This window comes from Aspergillus fumigatus, chromosome 3, assembly GCF_000002655.1.
Source record: "Aspergillus fumigatus Af293 chromosome 3, whole genome shotgun sequence".
Lineage (NCBI taxonomy): Eukaryota > Fungi > Ascomycota > Eurotiomycetes > Eurotiales > Aspergillaceae > Aspergillus > Aspergillus fumigatus.
This window is the reverse complement of record NC_007196.1, coordinates 1925542-1948080: the sequence shown is the minus strand read 5'-3', so window position 1 is coordinate 1948080 and position 22539 is coordinate 1925542. Positions and strand designations below refer to the sequence as shown.

The window sequence follows — 22539 nt, the reverse complement described above, 5'->3', positions numbered from 1 at the left end:
AGCAGCGCGGCAGCAGTACAGAGTAGTATATGATCTTATCAAGGTGGAGTCCCGGGCAAATCTTTGGCAGAAGATCATCAATCAGGTTTGTGATTGATGACAATACATAAACCAGATGAACCCGGTCAAAAAGGAGATAAAAAGGCCAAGTGAGAGAAGTAGGGAGGGTCGTCTTGGATCAACGACGCAACGAGTGGACGTCAGAGGATCACCAGACTGTGGGCAGGTGACTTGGGCGCGCAGAGAATCACGCTCACGACCCAGTAAAATACAGACTCTAGAATCAGAAAGAAACACAAGTTACACAACAAAGAACGCAAAATCTAGAGAAGAGAAGAATCAAGAAGACCAGGTCACTAGAAAGAAAGGGGATGAAAGACATGCACCATGATAAGCGTGAAAGATAGACAGTCAGAGACGTGGGCGACTGCTGATCAAAGAGATCAGCGCCAAAAGAATGAAGCCACAAATGCGGGGCACCAACCACATCCTAGGCAGCGCTCGTACTGTTCGATCAGCAACTCTGCTATCACCACAGCACGCTCTCACATTGGACAACTACTTGAACAACCAAACAATAAGTTGAGAATCTCACTGACCATTCATATTACCCGAGTAGTCGATCTAATGTAGTACAGACTAATTCCCAACAGAACTTAAAACGACCAACTTTTTGCAACCCATGCAACCTAGACATAACCCAGATCTTTTGTAAGCCGTAGAAGAAACGCCTGAATCAAGACACCATGTCGCTACTCGTCTAGAAGGTGACCTTGGTGCCCTTGAACTCGGGGATACCACCACGAGCCTTGTTAGGGGCACCGCCGCCGCGACCGCCGAAGCCTCCACGACCACCACGGCCACCTCCGCGAGGACCACCACGGCCACCACGACCGCCAAAACCGCCGCGGCCGCCACGAGGAGCATCACCGTTGCTGGGACGGGGAGTGCTGAAGTCGAGACGGACGGGACGGCCATTCAGCTCAGCGCCGTTGAGGTCGTTGAAGGCCTGGCGAGCCTCATCAACTGAGGAGAACTGCACGTAACCGAAGCCCTTGGGGCGCCCCGACTCGGGGTCCGTGGGCAGACGGATTCCAACGATGGTACCGGATTGACCGAAGAGCTCCGAGACCGAGTCCTCGTTGGCACTGAAGGGGATGTTGCCGACAAACAGGGTGTCGCTCTCAGGGCTGGTTTGGTCACCGAAGTTCCGAGCGCGAGCCTGGGCGCGGTCCTGGTTGTTGTTGTTGTTGGCTGGGCGGCCAGTAGCGTAGTCGAGGTTGATCTTGCGACCATCAATCTCGGTGTCCTTCTTGGCGTTGTAAGCCTTGGCAGCGTCGGCCGCGTTGACGTACTCGACATAACCGAAACTGGATGTAGTTTAGCAAGGTGAATCAAACACGACTAGTAAGAGACAAAACTTACCCGCGGGAGCGACCAGAGTCGCGGTCGGTGACGATGCGAACACCAGAAAGCTCACCGAAGCTCTCGAACTCCTGGCGGAGCCACTCCTCGTCGACGTTCCACGACAGGTTACCAACAAAGAGGTTCGCAGAAGCGCCCGAAGCCTCCTCATCAGTCTTCTTCGACTTCTTGGGGGCGGCAGCGGGCTCCTCCTCAGCCTTGCGCTTCTTGGAGGGCTTCTCCGACTCGGACTCGGAAGAGTCAGAATCAGAGCCTTCGGAGTCGTCAGATTCATCAGAATCCTCGGATTCCTCGGAAGATTCCTGATACGGTCAGAAAAAGAAATATAGGCGCTGTGAGCCACGGGTACATACCTTCTCAACCTTCTTAGCCTTAGCAGGAGCCTCGTCCTCGCTCTCAGACTCGGACTCGGACTCAGACTCAGACTCGGATTCGGAATCCTCGCTGTCGCTAGACTCCTTCTTAGCGGCCTTCTTAGGAGCCTCCTCTTCTTCGTCAGAGTCGGACTCGGACTCAGAGGACTCGGAAGTGTCAGCCTTGGCCTTCACCTCCTTCTTGACGGCCTTCTCATCTTCAGACTCCGACTCGGACTCCGACTCGGACTCAGAGTCAGACTCCGACTCGGAATCAGAGGACTCAGCCTTCTTCGACTCCTTCTTCATGTCCTTCTTGACAGGCTTCTCATCCTCACTCTCACTCTCACTCTCACTCTCGCTGCTGGAAGCGTCGTCCATCTCCTCGTCGCTGTCAGACTCAGACTCGGATTCGGAAGAGGACTCAGCCTTCTTAGACTCCTTCTTCACCTCCTTCTTGGCAGGCTTCTCCTCCTCGCTCTCGCTCTCACTGCTGGAAGTGGTAGACTCCATCTCCTCATCGCTGTCAGACTCAGAGCTGCTGCTAGGAGTAGGCTCCTTCTTCTTGCGCTTGGAGTTCTCCTTGGAAGCGACCTCGCGAGCGATCTGCTTGCTCTTAGCCTTGGGAGACTGGGAAGCCTTGGTGACGCCAGCATCCTTGACCTTGCTCAAGGCCTTGTCGACGGGCTTGTCGGCGCCCTTCTTGGTCACGGACTTGGTCTTAGACATTTTGTACTAGGAAAGACGCCGATTAGCTTGAGCATCAGGAGGGGAGGTTAGAGAGTAGTATATACATAATAAAAGTTCTCTTAGAAAGGTGGAAAGTTGTAATTGTGCGGCAAAGCCTACAATCCCTCAATCACCCGATTTGAGTTGAAGCCCCCTGATGGAAAATCCAGGAGTGATGACCTTATCACAGCTGGACGTAAATCTCAACACAAATGGAAGAAATTCAGCACAAATACCCACAAGTAACCCACAACGACAGTGTTCAAGCCCACAGAGACGGAGAGGAAATATGCACTCGTCTATAATATGAAACCCACGGAGAGTATCCCACAGATCCCACAGTATAGATTGCAATATGCCACAGCCCACAGCCCTCAGTGTATTAAGCCCACAGGATGTCTGTTGAAGTGTACTTTGCAAAGTACGGCCCACGCTGCTGCGTCAGTCAACAAATGGTTTCTAAGGAGACTGAAGAGTTTCACTGAATCTATAACGATTCAGGTGAGAAAGATGTAAGAAAAGTGAGTTGATAAATGGGAAAATGTGAGGATGAAGAGAAGAAAGAATTAAAAAAAAAAAAAAGAGAGAACCTCAAGGACTCTGATAAGGATATAGAAAAAAAAAATCTCTGGAGGTTGGCAGAGATTTACGCACACCGCCTACTTTGTAGAAGCTAGCTCAGGCACTATGCCACAGTAGCTTAAGAAAAAGTGGGTACCTGGCAGGAACTCGGTGAGCACACGGCCGTCGCTGGAACCACAGTGTCAGTTGCTGGTACTAGCTTCAAGTTCCACCTCCACAGACTACTACAGCATTTCTCTACTCCAAGCAGTTTATTTGATTACCACGGGCATTCCTCACGCTCCTACTACCGGATTCTTCTTCTTCGGCGACGCACTATATTGAGCCAATGGGAGACAGGTGATACTGCTACACCATGGCTCCCACGACCCCTTCATCTCATCGGCCACGGAAGAGGAGAAGGTATCCCACTGGCTCGAACAACTCCCTCATTCTTGAAGCTGAGGGCGGAAAATCATCCCCTGCGTTCCCTCTCGTCTCGTTTCTGTGGGCTGCCCGAGCTGGTGTATCTCAATGGCTGGTGCTACCTCTGATCCTCATGGTGGTAGGGCTCTTCCGCTGGGCTGTCAGTCTGTGGGGCTACTCTGGTTTGTGCAGTGCCTGGGTGTTGGGAATATGTGTCCAAACGTGCAGCTGACGTATAGATGCAGGTTTCCAGGTGCCTCCGATGCATGGTGATTTCGAAGCGCAAAGGCACTGGATGGAGCTCACCATTCACCTGCCCATGTCGAAATGGTATCTCTATGACTTGCAATACTGGGGACTTGATTACCCACCTCTGACGGCATATCATAGCTGGCTGCTGGGGAAGATGTACGTGGCTTTCTGGGACATATTATAAGGAAGGCGTTCGTTGCTGACAATCAGTAGTGGAAGCGTCCTTGACCCCTCTTGGTTTGCCCTGGACGATTCGCGCGGCTTTGAGGATCCAAAATTGAAAGTATTCATGCGGGGAACCGTTATCGCCTCCGAGTACCTTGTCTACATCCCCGCCGTCGTCAACTTCCTTCGTCGTTATACTCGGATGCAAGGTGTTCCAGCCTGGTCTGCCTCAATTGCTCTCGTCGCGATCCTATTGCAACCGGCAACCATTCTCATCGATCATGGCCATTTCCAGTATAATACCGTGATGCTGGGGCTTGTGGTCGCAAGTTTGGATGCTATATTGGCCGGGCGGATGCTGTGGGCTTGTCTCTTCTTCGTGGGCGCCTTGGGCTTCAAGCAGATGGCCCTCTATTACGCCCCGGTCATGTTCGCCTTTCTTTTAGGCGTTTGCATCTTCCCCAGGGTACGCATTCTTCGTCTTCTGAACATAGCCATTATCACCATCCTCGCATTTGCGCTATTGTTTACTCCGCTGCTTGTTGCCGCAACCAATGCCGATGCTCGGGACTATCTGAGTGCTTCTGCAGAACCTCCTTTGCTCCAGGCTCTACCCATTAAGCTGTCAAAGGACTCTTTTCTGTACGCACCCGTCTTTCAGCTGATGCAAATTATCCACCGTGTGTTCCCCTTCGCACGTGGTTTGTTTGAGGACAAGGTCGCCAACGCCTGGTGCGCCATCCACACGTTCTACAAGCTTCATCGCTTCGAAGCGAGCCTTCTCCAGCGCGTCTCACTCGGCGCCACACTGGCATCCATCCTTATTCCTTGTGGAATCATTTTCCGTCACCCGCGAGCATCGCTACTGCTCCCCACTTTGGCCAGCGTCGCCTGGGGCTTCTTCCTTTTCTCCTTCCAGGTTCATGAAAAGAGTGTGTTGTTGCCCTTACTTCCCATGACACTCCTTCTTGCAAATGATGGCGGCCTGAGCAAAGACACCAGGGCCTGGGTTGGATGGGCCAACGTCCTCGGCTCCTGGACCATGTATCCTCTCCTCAAGCGCGACGAACTCCGGGTCCCGTACTTTGTCATGACAGGTCTCTGGGCCTATCTGATGGGTCTACCACCAACTTCCTTGGAGACATATCGCAGCCGAACCCCTGGGGGCGAATCACGTCCTGTCTCCGAGCCTCGCATCCTCACGAAACTTCTGCATTTCTGCTTCTACCTGGCAATGATCGTTTGGCATGTCCTCGACGCATTTGTGCCTCCACCGGAGGGCAAGCCCGATTTATGGGTGGTGCTCAACGTCTTGATTGGCGCGGGAGGATTTGGCATTGCTTACCTGTGGTGTATGTGGAGACTGATCACGCAATGCTGGCAGATTGATCGCAAGGCGGCAGAAGAGGAGAGCCGGAAAAAGAAGGAGTGATAGCCGAGGGTCAGAGGGCCGGTTACTTGAAGATTTTCTCAAATGATACCCATTTTATACTCCTATACTTCCCAAATGGATTTTCTAGACCTGAGGCGGTGATTCTTCTAATCCCGTAGGTCCTGCGTGAAAGAAGAGATGTTCTATTCACTTGTCTGAGAGACGGACGCCCTTCCCAGAGAACTGACTATATACCTGTAGTGTACATGAGGATGCATCGACAAGAACTCCATGCAGTAATGCTAATATACAATCTAGAAATCAAACCGTAGCCCATAACGCAACACCTGGCCCCGAGTACAGCCGCATTATTCCCAGTCCATCGCTCAGTGTTAGATCAACACCGAGAATGTCTCCGTCAAGTAAAACCCAGCGTACTCGATACACACCGTATATTGTCCAACAAGATCACTGGACAACACGGTTCAATCGACTCCACCAGCTTAAACCTTGAATCCGTATCCAGCCATGCAGGCCTTGTACTGCTCGATCAGGGGCTTGCACTCTTGAGAGGGGTCATCGGTTTTCGAGAACAACATGCAGTCATCCCGGGCGGACTTCTCGGTCTTACAGACGCAGCAGGGCTGGAGATGGAATGGTCAGGTCGGTTCTTCCGAAAGCTGGCGCAATGCGCTCAACCACGTACCTTGGGTTTCTCGGTGGGTTCTTGCTGGGCGGGTGCGGGACCGGGAGTCTGTTCGGCAGCGCCTGGGGAATGATATTAGCATTTGATCTGAGATTCAAAAGGGAAATGGAGTGAAATTGGAATAGGTGCCCGTGGGTATAGTTCTGCCGGAGAGATGCGGAGAAGAATCTGGAGAACACACCTTTGGAAGAGCCGAAGAGCCACGACATGGCGGATTTATGTTTTCTGGGTGGAAAGGAATGAGAGGGCAAAATAGAAGATTGTGCGAAAGATGCTGAGGATATATGTACGGATATGAAGCAGCCAGATGATGACAAGGCGATGACTGGCGCTGGAGTGCTGATTAATTGACTACACTGGAGCGGAAACGGCGCATTTGGCCTTTGTGGATTGCCGGAGTCCCGCCGATCAGCCAGTTTTTTTGGTACTGGGTTTTTTGTTTGCATTTTTTTGAGGAGGCAAAATAATAATAATAATTATAATGATACCGGAGGATTTTCTCTTTCCCCTCCACATTTGTACTGTGAATAGTATCACCACCTGCAATCTCTCTGACTATTGAAATATTTAGTCTGATCAACTGTGCTTTCAGACTTACTCTCCACAATTTTCATATTTCTTTGGATTGTTGGTCAATCTCTTCAGTTTTTTGTTTGCCCCTGAAACTACCCCACCATGGCCCCTCCAAAGGTCTTCTCACTTGAGGGTAAAGGCCTCAAATTGGACACTGCTGAAGATATTGAGGCCCATATCAAGCCGCTGATTGAAAGCACTGATTTTACCGAGATTCGTCTGGGTGGTAACACTCTCGGTGTACCAGCCTCGGAACGTCTGGCCTCCGTTCTTGCTTCACAGAAGAGCCTCGAAGTCGCCGACCTCGCTGATATCTTCACATCCCGCCTGCTTTCCGAGATCCCCCAGGCTCTGACTGCCCTTCTCAATGCGCTGCTTGAGATCAAAACTCTCCACACCGTCAACCTTTCCGACAACGCGTTCGGCCTGAACACCCAAGCGCCCCTCGTCGACTTCCTCTCCCGCCACGTGCCCCTCCGCCATCTTATCCTGAATAACAACGGGTTGGGTCCTGCTGCTGGTACACTTATTGCCGATGCGCTCACAAAGCTTGCGGAGCGCAAGGAGGAGGCCCGCAAGGCCGGTGAGGAGATTCCTCTTTTGGATAGCATCGTTTGCGGACGGAACCGGTTGGAGAATGGCAGTATGGAAGCGTGGGCACGTGCCTACAAGGTACACGCCGCAGGCATCCGCTCCGTCAAGATGACACAGAACGGTATTCGTCAGGAGGGTATCTCGTTGCTCTTGAAAGAGGGCCTTCGTCACGCGAGCGCCCTGGAGGTTTTGGACTTGCAGGACAATACGTTCACAATCATGGGATCGACTGCTCTCGCCGGTGTTGTGGCTGGCTGGCCCTCTCTGCGTGAACTCGGTGTCGGCGACTGCCTCCTATCTGCACGCGGCGGTGTCAAGGTTGCTCAGGCCCTGGCAGAGGGTAAAAATCAAAACATCCAGACTCTGCGTCTGCAGTACAACGAGATTACGGCTGAGGGTGTGAAGCTGTTCTTGCACGCTACGAAAACCGCCCTTCCTTCCCTTCGCCGCATCGAGTTGAACGGCAACAAATTCCTCGAAGAGGACCCGAATGTGACAGAGTTGCAGGAGGTCTTGGAGGCGCGCAAGGAGGAGCACGGCACCGATGATGATCCAGACGACATGTGGGGTGTGGATGAGCTAGATGAGCTGGAGGAGGAGAGTGAAGAGGAAGAAGAGGCCGAAGAAGAGGAGGAGGAGGAGGAGCAGGAGGAAGAGGAGCGCAAGGCCGACAAGTTCCTCAAGGACAATGTGAAGGCGGAAGACGAGAAGGTCGCTCAAAGACAGGACAAGGATGTCGATGCTCTTGCAGAGGCCCTGGGCAAGACTGCTCTATAGACATTGTGGGGTCATCTCCATTACCTGTTTACGCAGACCCAGTTCCCTATCTTGTATCCCGACTCAGCGGCGACCAGGCTTATCTCGCAGCGGTCATTGATGTATGACCATACTCATCAGCATGTCTAGGAAGACATGTGGCAATATGACGCCAACAATGATGGGTGAACGGCCATTCGCACCCACAGTGACCCGAAATAGGGTCGAATACTGCCTCACGTCGAGTTTCCCTGCTTCGAAGTACCACTACGAGTGGCCACATCAGGTTGCATTTATACGCTGATCTCACCATAGCGTTCCAGTTGCGTCTTCTACTGCACAGATACGCGGATAGATTATGCCATCATCCCCATTTGATTGTCCCATGCAGCATGTTACTACCCCTCCTCATGTATATAATGTTGAAAAGTGAATGAATTGATGACAACGGCCCTGCATGCTGAATCGTAGTTACTTTTTGAGGCCTTTGGTACTCGTTCTAGCTGTCATGGAAGCTGAAGGGCACAATCCCATACATTTGAGACTTGGCACGTGGGAGCTTCCGAAAAGAGCAACGTCGGTCTTGGCGCGGAGGTTCATTGATAGCTTCATCTTCATTTACTTGTCCATCATCTCCCAAGTTCTCCGCCATTTTCATCTCCCTTCGCCGGTCTCTCCGTTGCTTGCCTTTGCCTGCACCGTCGCAGACTTCTCTTTGTCTCTTGTCCAGGGAATTCGCCCGGAAGTCGTACTTATCGGGTCACAAGACCTCAACGCCGTGGAAGTGAGTTGAAGCAGCAGTTCCCTTTGCTTCACTGGTTTTTCGTCGGGTCTTTTGCACTTCTTTCCTGGAATGAGCTGAGCGCTTTCATCTGAGGCATTACATGCATGCCACTCGCTCAAGTGATGAGAGCATTTGCAGCTCCAACTGTCTTTAATGCACATGCTGCCGGATGTGGATGTGCCGCGACAGTGATGGCAAACGCTTGTTGCAGAGGAATTTTGTCGCATCAGGTTATGGCTACTTGTGACATTTTCTAAGGACCTTGCCATTGCATCTGAACTTTGTGCCTCGTTGGCTTTTTTCTTTTTAACAAAATAAAACATGCGCTAATCTACAAGCGGCTTATTTAGTCTTCTGGTTTGCTAAGACTTGAGTCAGGTACAGTTCTCGCGACACGTCCTCTCCCTATTTTCATCCAACCTACGATCGAAATCGGTCAAAATGGCGATGGATGCGAAGGAAATCGAGCTCAAGGCGAAGGCCCTGACGAAAGCCGCCACCCAGAACGAGCCCGCAGCCAACATCGTATCACTGCTCAAGGAGCTGCAATCGGGAGTGAAGGCAACGGAGGATCTGCTGCGGTCGACGCGCGTCGGAATCATCGTCAACAAGTTCAAGCAACACAAGTCACCCGAAGTCGCGCGTCTATCCAGCGAGATTGTCTCGAAATGGCGGAACGAGGTTAACAAACACAAGGCCAGCGGGTCACCGTCCGTCAGTCAGCGTTCAAGCGGCTCTCCGCGCCCAGCACAGAACGGCACCGCATCGCCTGCCGGGACAACCCCATCAGACAAGTTGTCCAAACTCTCCGTTCCCCCAGACAAGCGGACGTGGAAGGCGGACGGTGTGGATATCAATCAGACTTCGAACAAGATCCGGGATAGTTGCATTGGGCTGATGTACGATGGATTGTGCCTCAACTCGACCGAGTCGCCTCGAGCGGTGCTGTCCAAGGCCAGCGCGGTGGAGGCGGCGGCGTTCAACGCTTTGGGCCCGGAGACCAAGGAACAGTACCGCACCAAGATTCGCAGCTTGTATCAGAACCTCAAGAACAAGTCCAACCCTACACTACGGGTGCGCGTGTTGTCGAATGAAGTGACGCCTGAGCAGTTTGTGAAGATGTCGCACGATGAGCTCAAATCGGATGAACAGCGCGAACAGGAGCGCAGAATCCAGAAGGAGAACATGGATAAGGCCATGGTCGCGCAGGCCGAGCGCAGTATCAGTACCAGTCTGCAGTGCGGCAAATGCGGACAACGCAAGGTCACCTACACCGAGGCGCAAACACGCAGCGCAGATGAACCGATGACGCTGTTCTGTACGTGTATGAACTGTGGTAAATCGTGGAGGCAGTGATTCCCCCCCCCCCTTTTTTTTTTTTTTTGTGTGTGTGTGTGTGTGTGTGTGTGTGTGTGTGTGTGTTTTCTTTCTCGTTTGTTGGCCTCGTACGGAGGCCCTTCTGGTTGTATTGCCGATAGGCACGGAGTTTGAGTGGTAAAAGACGGGTTGTTTTGTTTCGTCGTGGGCGTGGGAGGGCTAGCCCATGATGACTTTCATTTTGAATTTGTCTTCTGTTTCCTCTTCAACTCGGGTTCTCTTTATGCTAGCTGATTAAGTAGACCGAGGACATCTCTAGTGCACCCGCGCAGCAGACAAGACGGTACACAGGTATGATAGGCTTAAGCCAATGACATACAATATGCTACTCATGGACTATACAGAACAGCTGCTTTCGTCATAATTCTCGTCGCATCGCACGCACTGCTCAAGTAAATATAGACGTCATGGTTATGTAAGTCAACATAACGCCGCTCCACTGCACGGCATCCCCAGTACAAACAACAACACATCGCATACATCCCATCCATTCCATCAAACCTGCCGAAATTATAAAAAAAATTAAGCGTTATAATGACCACCGCAAAGACATACACCCGCAGCGCACTAGTTCAACCCACTCTAGCCCTCTGCGACGCCTTTGCTTCCGCAGCCCCTGTCCCCGTCCTCCTCAGCCATTTCACCGCGGACCCCCTCCCCATGGTCCACGAGCACGGGCTGCCCGTCCTAGCCCCATTCCTGGGCCGCACATTCACCGGCACAGACGGGGTAGGCCGGTACTTCGAGCTCATCGCGGACCTGCTCAGCTTCGAGAAGATGAGCTTCGACGGGGAGGACGAGTGGATCGTTGATACAGTTTCCATGGCTGTTTCGCTGCGGGGGCGGGCGCGGTTCACGTGGAAGGAGACGGGGGAAGGGTGGAATGAGACGTTCTGTTATCGGATTGGGCTGGCAGAGGATCAGGGGAAGGGAGGCGGCGGGTTGAAGGTGCAGGAGTACCGTGTGTGGGCTGACACTGGGGCGGCGTACCTGGCGCGGACGCACCAGTTGGGCGAGGTGCAGCGGGAGTTTGCGGAAAGGGAGACGAAGAAGTCGATGGAGAGGACAAGGAGTGGGCATGGGAATCTTATTGGGGAGGGACAGAGGGTATATTCTGGGGGAAGTGGGACGGCATAGATGAGTACATTGCTTCATGTGATATAGATTCAAGTATATGGCTAGATATCTCTAAGTTACGGCAGGCCGTGAGTGTAAAACTAGACGCGATCCGCGTGGAAATCGATCCAGCCGATGTTGCCCGTCTTGCCGTCCGGCGACTGGAATACCTTCGCTGGTGAGTCGTAGCGCTTGTACTGCTTCTTGTCCATAACGATGGTGACTCCCCCTTCTGCACGGCCGGTCGCGTTGAAACCGGGTCCAAACGCCTTGTATTCGGCCATGACTGTCTGGTTGGTGAATCGGCTTACGCCGGAGACGACCCAATCAATGTAGCCGCTGGGCTCGATACTGCCATCCTCGTAGGTATTGGCGAAGATGGACCGGTGTAGACTGTTCCATGGCCGGCCCAGAGCACATTTGCCAGCAATCACCGGGGCAATAGAGGCGTTTGCGGCTCTCACAGTCGAATCCACTATGTACACGCCGTACTGGTTCTCAAAGGTGGTGTTGGTGCCCTTCCACGCGGTGATACCGCCGCCGCAGTTGCGCAGGAGAATGTCCGACGATTGGATCCAGGCGGTCCCGAAGCCGTACAGGAAGTCGGTCTGGCCGGCGACGATGTTCTTGTAGAAGTAGGCGTTTCCTAGCTTGCCAACGTACACCTGTGCATGGTCAGTTTGTCCATCCCTGCAACCGACTAGAAGCATGAGCAAAGAGACGTACAGTATCCTGGTAAGAGTAGAATCCGCAGTAGTAGAAGCCGCCGTTGGCGCGACTGAAGCTGAGAGCATGCGCCGGTCCGTCGGAGTAATCAGCCCATGTGTTGCGAAAATCGATGTTGTAGACCCTGAAATCGGTGTTACCGAACGGAGTATCCTCCGGCACAGGATACCCCGTTGGGCCTGAGCCGGTGTAGCTGGCCTCGAGTGTAGGTGCAACGACCAGCACGCTGGAAAAGACATTGTCTACGCTCTGTCCAGTGTTGTCGTGGTTCGCTTGGGCCCATGTGATGGTGACCTTGTTCTTCGAGGCATCGGTGACGCTGTCCGTCTGACCAAGCAGGGTTATAGGGCCGGAGCGGGTAACATTCAGCTGTTCCGTGTAGTTGCCTGCCAGTATCAAAATGGTCTGCTTGCTGTTGTCATTCGGCAGAGATTCGATAGCAGCCTGGACGGTGGAGAAGTGCGCTTTGGGGTGAGACTTGGAAACGATGACAGTTCCCTCAGGACAATTCCTCAACGAGGTCTGGCAAGTGCGACGAGACGAGGGATGCAATGCCGCCGTCCGTACAAGCACTGCCTGCAGAAGCACGGCGACAAACAAGAGATAGGACTTCATTTTGCTTTGGCTGTGCAGATTTTGCCACGAAGCCCGACACTGAGTGTCCGCAGTTGAGCATCAAGGTCGCCCAGGTCGCCATCTTTTATATACTCCTTCTCCGGTCGATGTCCAACGGCATTTATTGTGCTTCTGGAGAAATTTGGAGAAATTGCGGGGAGCAAAAACCGGGGTAGAACAAGCCGGGAGAGTATCCCCGCGGCTGGCAGTGCTTGAAACGCAGACACTGACGAATATCGACCGGGGAAACAAGCATGGCGAAGACTCTTGCTACATGCCAAACCACCAACCGGCCAATTGCGTTTGGATTGTCTACTGGCAAGAGGGAAGCTTCCCCGCTGCGCCGGTCAATTTCCCCAGAAAAGAACACGGAAATCAATTGCAGCGGTGACGGAGAATTGGATTCCACCTGTCACGTTTGAAATCCTCGGGGAGGCGAAACAGCGGCCTGTGTCTCGTTATCAATGTCAAGGCAAGCCCTCTAAGCAAGCATCTGAAGCTATCTTCCTCAAACTGGCTCCGATTTGATGATGGTCCGGTTGAGGTTGACAGCCTGCAATGTACGACTTCAGTTACGCATCAACGGAGACACAGGCGGAGAAATAGGATGACTCTAGTCCATCTGGGGTCTTTCCTGCCACGCACATGTTACTCGTAGTGTCGATATGAAGCTGATCCATTGTTGCTGAGGATCACCTAGCTTGCTTGAGGCAAGCACAGTAAACAAGTCACCGCGCCCATGCCTGATAGGACGGGCCCAATGCTATCATGATCACGAAATCATGATCACGAACGAGAGTCGGTGATACATCGCCATAAATGATGTTTCATCCGCCGTGAAAAGAGACAGGAGCATTATTAGCGGCAAATGAAGATTCAGTATGATGGTTATGGTTATGGTGGTGGTGCTGGTCATCAGAATAATGACAGGAGGATACTTGTCCTGTGCCTGGCTGCCTGAGGCACCACTGCATACTTTCTACCTTAGTTTTGTCTAATATGCTTCGACGATATGCGGTGAACTGAGCAAAGCCGGCTCGAACGGCACCATAACTACAGCCACGTCAATCAAGCTATCAGCACTTGGCTCATCCATGCTCCGCTAATCGCGACTCCTACAGTCATATTATTTCATCTTGTGTAGATTAGCCCGGACTACTCAGCGTCCATCATATGGTTAGACCGCCAGCCGCGATAATTAGACATTATGAAGCACCAGAGCCTAGTGGATAAAGCCCGAACGAAGCAACCGAGCAGATGGGATCAAGAGTCCATACTCTGTAATGCGTATTACGACGTGCGTCATGCGTCTCATTTCACACAACTGAAGGAGACACCAAAATGGGCAGGTCGCTGGACGAGCTAATGCTTGAGGCGAGAGCTAGCACCTACTCCTTACACAGCTACCCCTCTAGCGGACTAGCACTATGAGCTACAGCGCACTACTGCCAAGAACGATGATAGCTCCTGCGTCTTAATCTATTCATTCTACAGATCAAGGCGTTAAGAGGCTGGAGCAACCTCGGCAGAAGCTCCTTCGGGCGAACTCCGAGTACCAAAGTGGGATGCAAACCGCGCAGTGACAGGCTAGTTGCTGCACTTGTGCTCTTGTTCCTGAATTAAGTGGAGAGACTTATGCAAGAGAAGTGGAGCATAGCAGCTACAACGGTTAGTCTAAACAGAAAGAAAAAAAGGGGTAGCTCTGAAGCTCAATTGGAGCTTTCGCAAGCTGAATAATAGTGCCCTTTCACGTACAACTCATGCCTTGAGAGGAAACTTCGAAAGAGCAATTTGAGAGTAATGAGGAAGCACAAATAACTTCTTGAAATCGCTTGATTCACTAAATTTACCACTATTAATGACATACATACATGTAAAGAAAAGAACTGACTCTATGTAGAGACAAATGAGAGAAAAAAAAAAGTCTATAATACTGTTAAAAAAGGTAACCAGCCGAAGCCCAGCCCTATGCATGTATGCTCAAGTGATATCCAGATGAGATATTAGTAGAGTAATCAAGCGTTTACTCATCATCCTCCTCCACCTCGGCACGAGCACCGAGAGTGTAGTAGGACTTGCCGTTGTTATCGGTCTCATGCTCGATAGCCAACTTGGAGAGGTGGGCAATCATGTTCTCGATCTTGGTGTCAGCCTTGGAGCGGGTCTTGCGGCCGAGGTTGTCAAGAGCGGGAATGATGGTGAGGATGTAATAGACAACGGCGATGATGATAGTGACACCAATGGAGTAACCCCAGATGACAACAACGGTGACGATGTCGACATCGCCGTTGACGGAGAACTCGGCGTGGCTGGGAGGGCTGGTCTGGCGGTAGTCACCGGAAAGCCAGCCGAAGACACAGAAGAGGGTGGCAAGCACATCGACAACGAAGATGGCGCCAACCAGCTGCCATGAAGGCCAGGTCTTACCACCACGGGTGACGAAGATGAGCCAGTTCTCGGTAAGAGCGACTTCAAGGAAGATCATCTCCTGAGGAGAACCGAAGTTCTGGATGAGACCACCGTCGTTCAGGAAGAGGGAAGCACGCATAATCCAGGTAGCACCAGCAAGCAAGACACCGAGCACGATGGAGATGACCCAAATCTTAGGCAATTGCCACTCGACAGGGCGCATTTCGTAGTGGGCATTGTCGTAGGCAACAGCGATGGTGGCCAGATCAGCGAACAGGGCGATGAAGACAACCAGGTCGGACCTGAGGGTCTCATCAATGATGATCATCGAGGTGACAAGGTAGATCTCAAGGTGGAGACAGAGGGCAATACGGTACTGAATGTAGGCCTTCATACGCTGGAAGATCTGACGGGCAAGCTTGATGGCATCGACGATGGTGCTGAGACCAGGGGCAAGGAAGACGATATCAGCAGCGGCCTGGGCAGCCTCAGTGGAACCCTCGACGGCAATACCACAGTCAGCCTTCTTCAGAGAGGGAGCGTCGTTGACACCGTCACCAGTCATGGCAGTCAAGTGGCCACGCTGCTGCAACATCTCGACGACCTGATACTTGTGCTCGGGGAAGACCTCAGCGAAACCATCAGCCTTCTCAACGAGGTCGTGCTGGGCAGAGCCGGCAAGACCACCGTGGATCAGACGCTCGGAGTCGTAAACCTTGGTGCTCAGGGCAAGCATCTTGCAGGTTTCCTTGGCGATGGCAAGGGCATCACCAGTCAACATCTTGACGGACAGACCGAGGTGCTGAGCCTCAGCGATGGTGTGGGCAGTATCCTCACGAGGGGGGTCGAACATGGGGTACATGCCGAGCAGTTGCCAGGGCTCGCCCTCCTTCTGGACGGCAACACCAAGAGAACGGAAACCACGGCGAGCGAACTCAGCGGCCTTCTCACGGAACTTGGCAGCCTCCTCCTCAGAGCACTGAGACATATTCAAGATAGCCTTGGGGGCACCCTTAGCACAGACGTAGCGGACACCGTCGCAAGTGCAGACAGTGGTGATACGCTTAGAGACGGGGTCGAAGGGAGTGTACTTCTCAGTGACCCAGTTGCGGGAGAGAATCTCACGGGCCTTGGGGTAGCGACGGAGGGTGAGGATGGTAACCTTGTCGATAGGGTCGAGGTTCTTGACGTTGTGGTTGGAGGCAATAGCAGCAACGGCCATCATCCAGTTGACATCAACACCCTCGTTGACGTAGGGCTCACGAATGGAGAGCTGGTTAGCAGTGAGAGTACCAGTCTTGTCAGAGCAGAGGATGTCGACACCAGCAAGAGACTCAATGGCAGTGAGCTTCTGGACGATAGCCTTCTGCTCGGCAAGGTAAGCGGCACCGACAGCGAGGGTGGTGGTAGTGACGACGGGCAAACCGACGGGAACACCGATGATCAGGAGAATGAGGGTATAGTGGAGCAGGTTGTTGTCCTCGTGCTCAGGAGTAGCGATCTTGAGGTGACGGTAGAAACCACCAATCCAAGCGGCGAGAATCCAGAACATGACGAGAACGAGCAGAGTAGTACCGATGTTGTCCATGACAGCCTTGAAGTGACCCTGGTCCTTGGCACCCTGTACGAGAGCAGCGGTCTTGCCGACGAAGGACTGCTTAGCGGTGGCGGTAACGATGGCGTAGGCCTTACCACGCTTGCAACCAGTGGTGTAGTAGCAAGTGTCGGCCATGTACTTGTCGACAGCGAGAGATTCACCAGTGATGGCGGACTGATCAACAGCAATGAGGGAGACACCAACACGGGCCTCGATGCCACCGTCTTCGTCGTCATCGTCCTTCTCCTTGAGGGTGTCATCGTTGGCAGTGGCGAGGTACTCCTTGTAGGTTTCGAACATCTCGGGCTTGTCGTAGTCGCAGATCAGGCGAATATCGGCGGGAATGACGGTACCTTCCTCAACAACGATCTGTAATGGAAGGGGGAATTAGTCCAGGTCAAAGGCGCTGGAGGGTATGGAGGTCAGTCAACTCACAATATCACCAGTGACCAGCTCACGAGCAAGGATTTCCTGCTCCTGACCATCACGGATAACAACAGCCTTCATAGCAATATCACCCTTAAGACTGGCGACGACGTCGGCAGCCTGCTTCTCCTGGTACCAACCGACGACAGCGTTGAGCAGAAGAATACCACAAATGACACCCAGATCAATCCAGTCACGAAGACCAGCAGCCAAAAAAACAGCCAATTCCATAACTGGACAATGACGATCATCAGCATTGTCTCTCGGAAAGGGCAGTCCTCCTCCACCCTGGACAAATTGGTAACATACCATAGAGAATAGGACCACGGAAATAACCAATGAACTGAACGAAGAAGTTGGTCTTCTCGGTGGTGAGTTCGTTCCAGCCACCCTTCTTACGACGCGTCTCAATTTGGCTGGAGGCGAGACCAGTGCGGAGGTCGGTTTCGAGCCATTCGTCAGGGCAGACGAAGGCGCCGCCAGTCTCAGCGTCCTTCCTCCAGAAGGCGTACCAGGGCTTCTTCTTCTGCTGGAGGCTTCTAGCACCAGCACTGGAGGTCGAGCCGCGACGGCCATCGCGAGCAGTCGAGATGTAACGGTTCAAAGCAGTGTACTCATCGAGATTGCCTTCATTTTCAGCGTGACGAGAATGGTCACCATTCTCCACGTCGGGAGCATAGGAGATCCTCCGCTCCGCCATTGTTGCTTCGGCTCACAAAGCCTTTGGAACCCAACGATATGAGCAGATGCAAACAAGAAATGGCAGGAATGGCAAGAGTCGGAATATTCCTATACAGAAGAAAAGAAGAAGGGAAGAGGAGGGGAATGAAGGCGAGGGGGGATGGGAGAATGTATCCTTTAATATTTGGGGGGGATTTGCATGGAAGCAGCACAAACACGTCTCCCGAGCTCTAACGGGCGACCTTCCCTGTGCGTAAACCCACTTTTTTCCCTTTTCTTTTTTCTTTTTTCTTTTTTTTTTAGTTAATTAAAAAAGGAAAAATAAATCCTTGTTGTCGATGGAGTAGTGTGACCGGATAAGGTTTAGCCTCTATAGCCCACACCCTCTCGAAGGTTTAGAGTGAATATGACTCTTTGCCTCCTCGGATCGGTTTTCTTTTTTTTTTTTTTTTTTTTTTTTTTTTTTTTTTTTCTTGAAATATTTTTTTTTTACCTCGTCCTTTTTTCTCATCCTCTCTTACTTCCCACGCACACACGCTTTGTGCTTAACGGTACGCCCGGCTTTTTCCTTGCCTTCTTTTCCTTCTCTGTGGGCATCTTCTCCAACCGGGCAAAGTGGATCTTTTGCTGAATGCAGTTTAGGCCTGACATACCGCAAAACCTGACTTTTCCCTTAAAAGATCATGATGATATGGTATCTTGCCAGCGGTATTGCGCTTTGTACGGAGTAGCATCGTTGCTGACCCTTCTATGCACGATGCACTCGCATCATCTGTTTCTTCGTAGAGCGGCGAATCGGTGCCGACTACCGAGTTCGCCCCCCCAAATCCTCCACCCCTCCAGACCATAAGTCCGACTCCATACAGATAGTACGAAGCAGAAGAACATCTGGGGGCACAGTGAGAACAAGGACTCTGGTAGCATTACGTCTGTGATACATGAGTGTAAGATACTGCCGGGATATCGGCCTGCCAGCTCGATCAAGCCTATCTCGGAATAGGCGAAACGAAATTCCATACGGGATGAGTGGTTACCGTCTGCGGCTGGCGTCTCGTTAATTTTGCCCCGTCCAACATCATCTTTCTCTCATCTTAACTATGCGCGATTTTCTTGACGCTGTGGATGAGGTCTGAGACGCGCCTTCAGTATCATGACCTAACGCCTAGAAATACTATTCATGACTATCTGCAACAGAAATTGGAGACCGCTGAAGGACGAGGAAGGGACAAGAAGACGCTATCAGCTTATTATTGTTGGACTAAAATGTGTTGTCATTATTCTGTTGTCTAGCTATGCAGCGTGACAATCAGACATTCCCTTGTAGAGGGAAAAATGTTGTACCTGCCTGGTAGTGTTGGAGCAAGAAAACAAACAGAGCAAACCCATACCAACATATTTCTCCTTCCAGTGTTATGGTCCGATGCCAGGGCACCGTACCGAAATACCTGCGGTTACCAGTACCACAGGACACAGGGCCGTCCTACCCGATCTTCGAACCACGAGTTCAGTAAGATAGGAACGCAAGGGGCAGGGCCTTTCCCTCTACCAAGTTCCGCCAGGTATGGTCAAAATAAACACTTGTCCGAGGCCGATGATGTCGATTACGTCGACCAGCTTACACGGAGATGCCGTAAATGCATTTTGTCTTTGGATAAATCAGCGATGTCAATACCGAATCAATCGACATGGCTTGATCTGATTCACTCAGACATGACTAGTTTCTCAAGGTAGAGCAACTGTTTCAGCTGAACGCAGTACATACCCATACAAAAATAAAATACATTATGTCATCTAGGTAGGATTATCATTATTTGTCGTAAGTATTATTATTCTTTATCAGCTCCGTTATCTCGGACACCTTGGCTGTATGGCCACGCACTCAGTGCCATTGTCACCACGGCCCAAACAGCTACTCTGAATTTAATGGCTTTACCAACTTTTTCTCGACATCAGACTAAAACTCAACCCAGGGTCGATCGCTGTGTGCATGCAACGACTGGCCACCCAGACCCCTCCTTATTTTTCCTTGCACCAATCACCAATATGTCTAATCCTGATTGAGTTTCGTGCCGCCTTGTCTCGTGGAGTGTATTTCCCACGCCCACGAGCGTCATTTATCTGAGTGGTGGACAAGTCGGGCCCAGCCCACAAGGCCTTGAGTGGGAGGCTCCTCTTGAGTCGTGTCCGATTATTTCCCTGTAGTCATGCTAGGTACTATTGATATTACTATTCAAATATGATCCGCACTTGATTTGCTTGGAGCAAGCACTGACGGACTCAATCGGCCACTACTCCGGAAAAGTAGCTACACGACTAAAAGGCTGAATGCCAGCAAATCAGCGCTGTTAAATTTACTTGAGATAAAATGATTCCATGGCCGGTGATTGAGCTCCGTTGTTTGGCCGTCATTGCTACCTTTGATATATCTCCTCGGATTAAGAGTACAGGGTGCACATCTGCGACACTTTTCCCCTTGGCTCAAGAGAGCTGGCAAACTTTCGCTTTACTGTGCCAACGATGTCCATCCATGTTGAGAAATTCACACTGGCATAGGCCGCATAGAATCTCGGAAATGATGCAGAGCACATGAAGACACTTTGTACTTCTGTACCGTGCCCGGAGACTGGAAGCAAAGGTCGCGAAAGATCCCTGCCAGATAACCTCGATGGATGATGTTAGTGGTGGCGGATATCACCCTTGAAGGGCTGTTACTTGGTCAACTACCTATTTCTCAATCCTGTAGCGTGCCAATCTGATCGCTCGCTCATGGGCATTTCGACCATCCACGATTAAGCTGAGGTACCGAGTTTTCCGTCATAATAACGATATCAACTCATTGCCAGCCAACACTCGACAGAGTTTTCTCCATGCAGTATCTACAACGTAAGTTGGTCGGGATACGACAACAGAAAATAAAAAGGAAAAGCAAAAAGAGATAGAAGACAAGGTAAAAGTTTGACTATTATCTTCAACCTCATGTCACCTCCACGTCTAACTTTTGTCATCCGCTGACACCGTGCGTCTGCTCCCTCGTAATTCGGGAACTTTTCTTGTAGTTCTGGCCTGTAAATCTCGTCTCTGTTTCCCATTACCGCCCCAGGATGGAAGTTCCGTGATCGTAATGAAGCCCAAACCTCATCAAGCTTCATCGCGCATAAGGCTTGTCTCATCCTAGGTGATGGCAGCAGTGCAGCCGACAGCGGTCGTTGGATTTCAGTATATCGCCAAGTATCAACCTTAGTATCCCCAGTTTCCATGAGCACTGCACGGGTCATGCTCCCCAGTCTCCAGTCTCTAGGAATTTGGAGAAGCCTGGAGTCTGGAGAACTGTCACTGGCTGCTGCCGTTCAAAATACAGATGCCTATTTCTAGGTCACGGTGCGGGATGGGTCATCACCAACGAGAATAACCTTCTCTATGCTTAAAATTGATTCCGTATTCTTCGTCTACCAGCCTTTGGTTCAGATTGCTACTTTTTTTTTTTTTTTTTTTTTTTTGTCCTGTAGAAAATGAGGGGATTATCAAGGTCAGATGGTTCGTCATGTTTTCTTTTCCGCGGCCCCAAGCCCAGCCCCAGGTTTTCAAGGGTCCGATGCTGTCGGAAAAGTCATAGGCAGCTGGCCTACCATGACAGACCCAAGACAATCGGGTGGCCATCTCCTCCTACATTTCAAGTCCAGTTGCAGATTACGACGGTCGTTGAGCTGGCACAATTTTGTTCGCTTTGAGGGTCGAAACCGACTAACTCTAGGGTCATCAGCTTCAACCTCCGACTGTGGGATACCCCTGACTCTCGACCGCTCACGGCTGGCATACTCCAGTCTCAGTCAATTACCGCGGGGGATGTCCCTCACCGGTACTACTCCGTAGTTGCTCTGGCGGTCCAAACTTCCCACGGTGAGCCTACTTGGGATGGCAACCGCTACAAAAATAAGTACCTATGTTCACGATTACGGAGTATCTAGCTAGATTCAATCGCATGCAGTAGCAGAATACAACGCAAGAGCAACAATAACTATCTACACAGCAACTCTCCGAAGTGGAAAACTGATCCGTAGTTCCTAGCCTCTGATGAAACATCTTGCCCAGTTTGGTTTGGCCGGCGCTTTCCGCGGCTGGCACGAAGCAATATTGATGAATTATGTTGTCTCGAGGCAAAATAGCTTCTGGACGGAGGAGCTCGGACTCGTCAGTGGGACTACGATTGAAGAGGTTAGGCTAAATGAGCGATATTAATTAGTGAGATTATTATTAGCTAGCTGGAGGTCTGGGTTGCATGATACACTTCTGCTCCGAACAACCAGGGAACTCGTTAAGTTGCATCGATGACAATAGCTCTGTTTCTTGTCACTGCATGGATAGCGATGAGGAACCAAAATTCTCACTGCCCAAGTCTTCCAAAAATCCAAGGCAAAACGGACGAAAAATAGTCGTCTTCAGTCAGCTTGTGGACGCTCCATCACTAGGTAGCCCCGTGCGCAACAGCCCCCTAAACAAACAAATCAGCCACGGCCTGTGACCTGCAAACCTAATCCTGGTACTGCACCTTTTTCGATCAACTTTCCGGGGGATTCTCATCAGTATCGGCTTTTTCCTTACCTAGGACAGTAAGAGCGCGCACGGCAGAGTAATACACCAACGTCAGCCAAGAGAACAGGAGGGTATGGTCGGGCGATCACTCAGGATGCCATCATCAGCGGATGGTTGCCGACCATCCCAGCCATCTTAATTTTCCACGTCAGGTGAGACCGTCGTCATGGTCATAGCGATGTTGCTTCATATTAGTATATAGAATATTGAATATGGTGTCTATCAGATTATCATAGTAGACTAGAGTAGTGTGTAGCTAGGCTTACGAAACCAATGGTACAAGGCTGATTCTCGTTCTCTCTGATA

General features: G+C 51.4%; 8 protein-coding genes across 8 annotated transcripts; 4 read left to right on the top strand and 4 right to left on the bottom strand.

Moving 5' to 3' along the window:
* Positions 1-760: 760 nt before the first annotated feature.
* AFUA_3G07710 (putative nucleolin protein Nsr1) lies at positions 761-3088 on the bottom strand (the record flags this gene model as incomplete). Its single annotated transcript, XM_749747.2, has 3 exons — positions 1779-3088; positions 1426-1727; positions 761-1370 (listed from the first exon to the last, which is right to left on the bottom strand). The coding sequence occupies exons 1-3, from the start codon at positions 2505-2507 to the stop codon at positions 761-763; spliced, it is 1641 nt and encodes a 546-aa protein (XP_754840.1). The 5' UTR covers positions 2508-3088.
* Positions 3089-3270: 182 nt separating this feature from the next.
* AFUA_3G07700 (dolichyl-P-Glc:Man(9)GlcNAc(2)-PP-dolichol alpha-1,3-glucosyltransferase ALG6) lies at positions 3271-5343 on the top strand (the record flags this gene model as incomplete). The annotated part of the gene is made up of 3 exons (XM_749748.2): positions 3271-3676; positions 3740-3902; positions 3957-5343. The coding sequence occupies exons 1-3, from the start codon at positions 3445-3447 to the stop codon at positions 5341-5343; spliced, it is 1782 nt and encodes a 593-aa protein (XP_754841.1). The 5' UTR covers positions 3271-3444.
* Positions 5344-5786: 443 nt separating this feature from the next.
* On the bottom strand, positions 5787-6198 carry AFUA_3G07690 (copper metallochaperone COX17; the record flags this gene model as incomplete). Its single annotated transcript, XM_749749.1, has 3 exons — positions 5787-5927; positions 5990-6051; positions 6171-6198. The coding sequence occupies 3 exons, from the start codon at positions 6196-6198 to the stop codon at positions 5787-5789; spliced, it is 231 nt and encodes a 76-aa protein (XP_754842.1).
* A 466-nt stretch (positions 6199-6664) lies between these two features.
* Positions 6665-7933, top strand: AFUA_3G07680 (GTPase-activating protein RNA1; the record flags this gene model as incomplete). The annotated part of the gene is made up of 1 exon (XM_749750.1): positions 6665-7933. The coding sequence occupies one exon, from the start codon at positions 6665-6667 to the stop codon at positions 7931-7933; it is 1269 nt and encodes a 422-aa protein (XP_754843.1).
* Positions 7934-8524: 591 nt separating this feature from the next.
* On the top strand, positions 8525-10090 carry AFUA_3G07670 (transcription elongation factor DST1). The gene is made up of 2 exons (XM_749751.2): positions 8525-8696; positions 9047-10090. The coding sequence occupies exon 2, from the start codon at positions 9138-9140 to the stop codon at positions 10050-10052; it is 915 nt and encodes a 304-aa protein (XP_754844.1). The 5' UTR covers positions 8525-8696; positions 9047-9137; the 3' UTR covers positions 10053-10090.
* A 517-nt stretch (positions 10091-10607) lies between these two features.
* AFUA_3G07660 (uncharacterized protein) lies at positions 10608-11210 on the top strand (the record flags this gene model as incomplete). The annotated part of the gene is made up of 1 exon (XM_749752.1): positions 10608-11210. One exon carries the CDS (start codon positions 10608-10610, stop codon positions 11208-11210), a length of 603 nt encoding a protein of 200 aa, XP_754845.1.
* An 80-nt stretch (positions 11211-11290) lies between these two features.
* Positions 11291-13568, bottom strand: AFUA_3G07650 (putative pectin methylesterase; the record flags this gene model as incomplete). Its single annotated transcript, XM_749753.2, has 2 exons — positions 11916-13568; positions 11291-11854 (listed from the first exon to the last, which is right to left on the bottom strand). The coding sequence occupies exons 1-2, from the start codon at positions 12528-12530 to the stop codon at positions 11291-11293; spliced, it is 1179 nt and encodes a 392-aa protein (XP_754846.1). The 5' UTR covers positions 12531-13568.
* Positions 13569-13572: 4 nt separating this feature from the next.
* Positions 13573-18102, bottom strand: pma1 (plasma-membrane proton-efflux P-type ATPase). Its single transcript, XM_749754.2, has 3 exons — positions 17272-18102; positions 16972-17195; positions 13573-16905 (listed from the first exon to the last, which is right to left on the bottom strand). Exons 1-3 carry the CDS (start codon positions 17660-17662, stop codon positions 14554-14556), a joined length of 2967 nt encoding a protein of 988 aa, XP_754847.1. The 5' UTR covers positions 17663-18102; the 3' UTR covers positions 13573-14553.
* Between the last annotated feature and the right edge of the window lie 4437 nt (positions 18103-22539).